This window comes from Panicum hallii, unplaced genomic scaffold (assembly GCF_002211085.1).
Source record: "Panicum hallii strain FIL2 unplaced genomic scaffold, PHallii_v3.1 scaffold_67, whole genome shotgun sequence".
NCBI lineage: Eukaryota > Viridiplantae > Streptophyta > Magnoliopsida > Poales > Poaceae > Panicum > Panicum hallii.
The window spans coordinates 31,411-40,196 of record NW_020356208.1 but is presented as its reverse complement, the minus strand read 5'-3'; the positions used below and the strand labels follow the sequence as shown (position 1 = coordinate 40,196).

The following is an 8,786-nucleotide window of genomic DNA, read 5'->3' as shown; positions in this document are numbered from 1 at the left end:
CAGCCCAAATTCATACGTGCTACTGATTTTGTAGTTTGCTTTATCGAGTTTTAATCCTTTAAGATTTGTCTAGTTGCTGAATTTTTTCCCCTCATTGTTCTAGCTGTTATCTTTGTTCCATCCCATCCTTGATCTGATCGTCTTTGCTTGCTGCATATATATAACAAAAAAAAATACCCACCCGTCCCACCCTTGTTTTCTACCCGCCACATATTCCCCTTCCGAGTTTCTTGTTTTTATGCTGCACCATCCATCTTGGTTGATCCTTGTGCGCCCCTCAGTTGAAAGTTTTGCTGTGTTGTCACAAATCTTAAAAGAAAAGATGTATATTGGTCAAAAGAAGGACTGAAAACAACGAGTTCTTGTTCAAAAAAAAAGAAAAGGAAAGAAAAGAAATAAAAGAGAATTGTGTTCAGCACACCAAAAAGGGGTTTGGGCAGCAACAAGTTTTGTTTGGTGCAATTGGTGTTCATCTATCCACTTCCTACATCGTGTTCCTTTCTTTGTGCATCTTTTCCTTTATATTCAGCAACTTAGACTTGTGTTCTTGGATTATTATTCGGTTTTGCATAACTACATTTATCAGCGCATTCCACTTACATATTACCCCACCAAGCTCCACTTAAAACGCACCGTGAGTTGTTGCACCATCGTTGCTGTTACAATCACTCTTCCACTACAAATTGCAGCCCCGGTTCTTGCTCTTTTCAGGGAGAGAAAGAACTTGTTTTGTAAGTGGTGAGGGAGTGATTCCACATATATTTTGTCCTATTACTCTCTCTCTTTGTTACTAACATGGCAGGAAATGAAGATTCCCCTTCTCACACTGTGTCTGCACAAGAAATTCAGGAAGTGCGTGCACAAATGCAACAATTGATGCAAGGGATGCAAGCGCTTCAACGATCACTACAGCAGCAACATGGGGAGCATCCACCTCATGATGATGAACACATTGAGGATGATGATCAACATGCCGGTGGCGGTGGTGGTGGTCGTGGCCGAGGATTCGCTGCTGGTTTTGATAACTTTGCAGGTGGCCGTGGCCGAGGATTTGCTGCTGGTTTTGGTCGTGCACGACGTGTTCCTGTTGGGCATCCTCCTGATCTTGATGCTGAAGCATTTTCAAATTATAGTGCTGAACATGGAGGTGATCCTTATGGTCGCCGTGGTGCATATGATGATCATGGTGGTGATAACTTTGGCCGTTTTGGAGCCCGTGGTCGTTATGGTGATCACCGTCGACGTCATCATGAACGACGTCACAATGATGATGGTTTGGGCAAGGTTAAAGTGTCCATTCCTCCATTCAGCGGCAAGGAGAATGCTGATGATTACTTTGAATGGGAAACCAAAATGGAGCAACTATTTGATTTGTATGAATACCCTGCTGAAAAGAAGGCAAAGCTTGCAGCCATTGAGTTTAAAGGTTATGCCATAACTTGGTGGAATCAGGTCCGTACTGAATATCAAAGAGTTGGGCATGATCGTATAACTTGGGAAGACATGAAGAGGGAAATGAGACGTCGTTTTGTTCCTGCATATTATTCTCGTGATCTACATTTGAAACTGAAACGTCTTGTGCAAGGTACTCGCAGTGTTGATGAATATTTTCAGGAATTGGAAATGTGCTTACTTCGTACAGGGATAACTGAGGATGAGGAATCAACAATGGCTCGGTTTCTGGTTGGCCTCAATAAACCCATTGCTGATAAAGTGGATATGACAAATTACACTTGTCTCACTGAGTTGGTTCATTTTGCAAAGAGGGCTGAAAGACAAGTTGCTACGTCTTACAAATACAATGCTTCATGGCGTCATTCCCAACAGCAAGGGGATGTCACTCCTCAATTCCAACAGCAAGGAGCTGCAACGCCCAAATCCTCATCTCGTGGAACAAATAGATCCATTCCACCTTCTTCCAAACAATTGGATACGAAAGGTAAAGCTGTGAGTTCAAATCAGCCCACTTCTTCTACTGCAGCCACCCAACGCAAGACAAGCAAGATTGAGTGTTTTAAGTGTGGTGGTCATGGGCATAAACAAGCTGAATGTCCCAATCGTCGTACTATTATTGCCCTTGCTGATGGTTCTTATGATTCACAAAGTGAAGAGGAGGATGCGCTTACCAATGTATTTTCAGATTTTAATCTTGACACTTGTGAGTATTCAGCAGAGGATGGTACATTTGAGCTAGGTCTGAATTGTTTAGCAATTCAACCTATTCCAACTTTTGCTCACAATGACATGTTACAAGATGTTATTTCTCCATCTTCTGACGAGATTACTAGTGCTGATTTTGATGAGTTGCTTGCTGATTTTCCTGATTTCGAGCCTTCTACAATGAATACACCATCTCCTTCTTTGGTGGTTAGGAGAGTTCTTTCCACTCAGTTTGTTGCTGCTGAACAAGGACAACGCCATAATTTATTTCAGTCCCGATGCAAAGTACAAGGCCAAGTGTGCCGTTTCATCATAGATGGTGGGAGCTGCAATAATATTGTTAGTGCTTTGCTTGTTGAGAAGCTTGGTTTGCAGCCACGTCGCCATCCACATCCGTACCATATGCAATGGCTGAATAATTCCGGGACAGTTAAGGTTTCAGCCATGATTCGTTTGTCATTTTCCATTGGTGATTATCATGGAGAGGTGGATTGTGATATTGTCCCCATGCAAGCATGCCATTTGCTGCTTGGTCGGCCCTGGCAATTTGATGTGGACTCAGTGCATTTTGGACGGTCTAACAAATACACTTTCATTCACAATGACAAGAAGGTGGTTCTTGTTCCATTATCTCCAGAGGAGATACATACTTCAGATATGGCTCGCAAGAAAAGAGAGGAATCAGACAAAAGAAAATTGAGTGAGACCCCCAACCCAAGTAAGGGAGAGAGTTCTAACCCATCCAGCCACATAAAGCCTCATGCCAATCCTAAACAGCCACGCCACACTGAGTGTCTCTTTGTGAGCAAGAGTGATTTGAGAGAAGTGAGAAACACCACAACCCCATTCTTTGTGCTCTTGCACAAGGAGGTCCTACTTTCAACTCACGATTTACCTTCATCGCTGCCTAGTGTTGTTCTTGATCTCTTACAGGACTTCGAAGATGTTTTTCCTGATGAGATACCAGCTGGACTTCCTCCACTCCGTGGAATTGAGCATCAAATTGATTTGGTACCAGGTGCTTCGCTTCCAAATCGTCCAGCCTACCGCACCAATCCTGAAGAAACAAAGGAAATTCAGCGACAGGTAAAAGAGCTTTTGGACAAAGGGTATGTTCGTGAATCCTTATCACCATGTGCAGTTCCCGTTCTTTTAGTCCCAAAGAAAGATGGCTCTTGGCGTATGTGTGTTGATTGTCGTGCTATCAATGCTATAACTGTTCGATATCGCCATCCCATTCCACGACTTGATGACATGTTAGATGAATTGAGTGGTTCTATCATTTTCACCAAAATAGATTTGCGTAGTGGTTATCATCAAATCCGCATGAAACTTGGTGATGAATGGAAAACAGCGTTTAAAACTAAATTTGGTCTCTATGAATGGCTTGTGATGCCATTTGGCTTGACAAATGCTCCTTCAACTTTTATGCGCTTAATGAATCATGTTTTACGAGCTTTCATTGGCAAGTTTGTTGTTGTTTATTTTGATGATATTCTGATCTATAGCAAATCATTTGATGAACATCTTGATCATATCCATCAAGTACTTGCTGTTTTGAGGGAAGAGAAATTGTATGGCAACATTGCTAAGTGCACCTTTTGCACAGACCGTGTTGTTTTCCTTGGCTTTGTTGTTTCCGCAGATGGTATTCAGGTTGATGAAGAGAAGGTTAAAGCAATAAAGGATTGGCCTACACCGGTAAATGTGAGCCAAGTTCGAAGCTTTCATGGTCTTGCAGGTTTTTACAGGCATTTTGTTAAAGATTTCAGCATGATCGCTGCACCCCTCAATAATTTGACAAAGAAGGATGTTCCATTCAAGTGGGGAGATGAACAAGACCAAGCCTTCAATGAGCTAAAAACAAAGCTTTGTGAAGCACCGCTGCTACAACTTCCTGATTTTGGTAAGACATTTGAGATCGAATGTGATGCAAGTGGTATTGGCATAGGAGGTGTACTGCTGCAAGAAGGTAAACCTGTTGCCTACTTTTCTGAAAAGTTAAATGGTCCACATCTGAATTACTCGGTTTATGACAAAGAGCTTTATGCCTTAGTTCGTGTTTTGGAAGTTTGGCAATATTACTTGTTACCTAAAGAATTTGTAATCCATTCTGATCATGAAGCTTTGAAATATCTTAAAAGTCAAGGCAAGCTGAACCGTCGACATGCTAAATGGATTGAGTTCATTGAAACGTTTCCCTATGTTGTCAAACATAAGCGTGGTAAAGATAACATTGTTGCCGATGCCTTGTCTAGAAGATGTGCGTTGATTACACAACTAGATACAAAAGTGCTTGGTTTGGAATCCATTAAAACACTTTATGCTGCTGATGCTGAATTTAAAGAGCCTTTCTCTCGTTGCATTGATGGAAAAGGTTGGGATAAATATTATGTGCATGATGGCTTCTTGTTTCGGACTAACAAAATATGCATTCCAGCTTGTTCGATTCGTCAAGTTCTTTTGCAAGAAGCACATGCAGGTGGACTAGCTGGTCATTTTGGTGTCAAAAAAACATTGGACATGCTCTCTGATCATTTCTTTTGGCCACATATGCGACGTGATGTCCAGCGGCATGTTGGGTGCTGCATCGTTTGCTTGAAAGCTAAGTCCCGCCTCCATCCCCATGGCTTATATACTCCATTACCTATTCCACATGTACCTTGGGAAGATATATCTATGGACTTTGTTCTGGGGTTACCTCGGTCTCAGAGGGGGAGGGATTCTATTTTTGTTGTTGTAGATCGCTTTTCTAAAATGGCACATTTTATCCCATGTCATAAGAGCGATGATGCTTCACACGTTGCTGATTTGTTTTTCAGGGAGATCGTTCGTTTACATGGAGTTCCAAAGACTATTGTTTCAGACCGGGATACAAAATTTCTCAGCTACTTTTGGAAGACATTGTGGGCTAAGCTTGGCACCAAGTTGTTATTTTCAACCACTTGTCATCCACAAACGGATGGGCAAACTGAAGTTGTCAACCGTACCTTGTCAACCATGTTGCGTGCTGTGTTGAAAAAGAATTTGAAGCTCTGGGAAGACTGCCTTCCACATGTCGAATTTGCTTATAACAGGGCAGTCCATTCTACAACAAACTCTTGTCCATTTGAAATTGTTTATGGGTTTAAACCGCATACTCCCATGGATCTTTTGCCTTTACCATTACAGGAACAAGTTAACTTGGATGCCACAAAAAGATCAGACTTTATCAAGCGGTTACATGCGGAGACAAGAAAGAATATTGAGAAGAAATCAGCACAATATGCAAAGCAAGCAAACAAAGGTAAGAAGAAGGTTACATTTCAGCCAGGAGATCTTGTATGGTTGCATCTACGAAAGGATCGCTTTCCCCAACAGCGTAAGAGTAAGTTATCTCCTCGGGGTGATGGTCCGTTCAAGGTTCTCCAAAAGATAAATGATAATGCTTACAAAATTGAGCTGCCACTTGAATATTCCAATGTGAGTACAACATTCAATGTCAAAGACTTGCTTCCATTTGTTGGTGAGCCTGAGTCGAGGACGACTCCTTCTCAAGAGGGGGAGGCTAATGAGGACATGCCTACCATTCACTCATCTTCAAATGAAACTCCACTTGATATAGCTGGTCCAATTACAAGGAGTAGAGCTAAACAATTGCAGAAGGAAATTCATTCTCAGGTGAACGCTAACCTTATGTTTAATAATCAGTCTATGTTGAATGAGCCTATGCTTTTGAGTTCTTGTTTCAATGTCCTTAGGAATGATGGAGTGTATGAACCAGCATGGGATCAAGATGGATTCAAGCCTCTGGACATCTGAACCAAGAAGCCTATGGTGTGCATGAATAAAATGGAGGTTCGTCACCTTAGCATGGGAATGCAACCAGAAGCTAGATGACTGACACATGGTACGAATTCCAAGCATCACTGCGGACAGAATACAAGGAGTTAGATGGTGTTCAATAAGTGGATGGAAGCGTCTTCAAGTCTACTTTCCAGTCCATCAAACGGTTCATTATTTGGATATCCTAATAAGGAGTTATGCTCATTTTAGTAACTGCTGCCAGAAGCTGAAAAGACGCGCGAACCAGCCACGAAATCCACTAGAGCATGCGCATGCAGCCATTTACTCAAAACTGAACGCCCCTATCTCTATATATATCTTGTACTAGACAATGAAAAGTCAGATCTTATTTTATTGAATTCAGAATACACAAACTCGTGGAGTTTTGTTTATGCGTGAGTCTTGAGAGGCTTGCAACATTTGTTCTTTCGATTCCTGAGGGAGTTGTAGAACGCCGAACTGCGGTTCACCCAGTTCGTGCCTTCACGTCTATAGGGCGTGATTGCGTGGGCTGTTACGTTGTTACGTGGAAGGGTGATTGTCTCGGTAGTTCGTCGCGTGGACAGCCTCGCGGTGCGCTGCCTCTTCACCAGGTCACGCAGCGACAATTTATCAAGTTCGCAGATCCTACGAGAAGATCGGGCCACAACAAATTGCTACACGTGTTGCCTAGACGTGAGCATATCACCCTGAAAATAAGAGAGAAGAAAAAAACAAAAGAAGAAAAAAAAGAAAGAAAAAAAGAAGAAGAGAAAAGGAAAAAAAGAAAGGGGCTGTTCTTTGTGTTTCTGTTTTGATTCTGGAGGTGTGTTGTGACTTTCCTTTGTGTCCAGGCTCGCGCCTCTAGCATGGTCTAGGTTAGGACCAGCACACTCCCGCTGTTGAACGATTACTGAGTTTGCTTTTGTGACTAATGTGGTGCTAGTATTTCCTTGTGCTTTTTTTTAGCCCACCTACAGCTCCACATATCCAACTATTGCTTGATAGGTGTTGTTGCTGCAGCACCGATACACTTTTTTCCAGGTGCTTGACTTGTTGGTTGCCGACCCGTCCTATTTTGGCTGGTAAGAACTTGTAAGAGCTTGTTTTAAACAAGTTGAGTTTGAGAGTTTTACAACCAACACATCCTATTAGTTGACAGGAGGATACATATTATTTTTTTTGTTTCTTGTTTTCTACTAATCATGGCAGGTGATATGGTGATTTTTGAGCTAACGGAACTACACCTTCAGATTCAGGATGTCATTCAACACTTGCCTCTATATGATGGTAAGTTTGATCCTAAAGGATATGTTAAATGGGAACTAGCAGTACATTTAGAATTTCGCAAACATGATTTGTCAGAAGAGCAAAAAATTCTAGCTGCTGGTGGAGTTCTTATTGATTATGCTTTGGCTGTTTGGAAACGCTTGTGTAGACATGATAAGGTACCTAAAACATGGAATGCGTTGAAAACTATTTTGAGAGGGTACTTTGTTCCTGAATATTATGCTAATCATTTGCTTGCTAAGCTACAAAGTTTGAAATAAGGTAGTAACACCGTTGAAACATACTACTTAGATCTCCAGATTCTCATGTTGCAATGTGGTTTGATAGAATGCGAAGATGCTACTGAAAATAGATTTTTAAGAGGGCTGAACAAAGAAATCTATGATATTCTTGTTCATGAAACATATACTTCCTTGCCTCAATTGTTAAAATTAGCTTGCACTGCTGAAAATGAGATTTTGCTAGCCTTGCATACTTGCAATGAAGAAGTGCTTTCAGCAGAGGAGATTCCTTTTGTTCCTGTGTACGGTTTTAACAATTTGTAGGAAATTGGGCCCATCCCCAACTTGAGAGATGAGCTGCCATATGCATCAATGGATAATCAAGAAGACAAGCTTCTTCTGCCATCCTTTTCTAAGGAGGCTCATATAGGTAATGTATGGAGTGCTTTAGATACTAGAGGTGAGTGCCATCAAGATCAAACGCAATTGTCCACTTATCATGCTACTAGAGAACAACAAATAGTGGAAATCATTGCTGATTTGCCTTTGTTACATGGTGATTTGTTTGTTGATCCTTGTGATAAAGAGGAGTTGTGTGATCATACTTCACTCAAATCTACCACACAACTAGTACATGGACATGTGCAATCTGATTTGAATGATGAACATGTTGCTTTTTCTCATGTTCGTTGCGTTAATAATGAGAACGAAGAGCTGAAACTCATATCATGTTTGAATACTTTAGGTTACATTGAGTTTGATATTCTTTGCAATCTAGATTGTTTAGAGAAGAAATTATTTTAGAATTGCATTTTGCCATATTTTGATCATTGTTCATTCTATGGAATTGGAAAATATAACACTTGGAGAGTACATGGTGCGTCGGGTGTATATTTATTTAGATTTGAAACCTCCTTTATGAGTGCCTCAAAGCGATCAGCAAATGACTTGCATTGAAACTAATTATACCATATCGAGTTTCTTTGCTATTGATAACATGTTGCAGGTCAATTTTCAAGAAGGGGAGCAAATCTTGCTGCCTTGTATTTTATTGGGAGTTTCAGGATTATATTTGAAAGAACTTGAAAAGACTCCATTACTGAACAACACTCGTAACGCCAAACCGAGGACGGTTTGCAGCCAAGAAGGGGAGAATGATGAGGACATCACTAGCATGGATACGACCATATTAGTACCTTCTTGTCCAAAGGTGAATCAACTCTATATCAAGATTAAATTTGATATATTTGAACAATTAATGCTGCACTATGATTTCGTTGCATTCTTGTTTTCAGAATTACTTGACTGGAT

The 8,786-nt window shown here is 41.0% G+C and overlaps 1 protein-coding gene across 1 annotated transcript; it reads left to right on the top strand.

Annotated features, from left to right (window-relative positions):
* Nucleotides 1–795: 795 nt before the first annotated feature.
* LOC112878610 lies at nucleotides 796–5,598 on the top strand (the record flags this gene model as incomplete). The annotated part of the gene is made up of 6 exons (XM_025942857.1): nucleotides 796–2,179; nucleotides 2,468–2,890; nucleotides 3,317–3,876; nucleotides 3,967–4,384; nucleotides 4,631–4,654; nucleotides 5,243–5,598. Coding segments are annotated over exons 1-6 (3,165 nt in total), but the record flags the coding sequence as incomplete, so codon positions are not given.
* Between the last annotated feature and the right edge of the window lie 3,188 nt (nucleotides 5,599–8,786).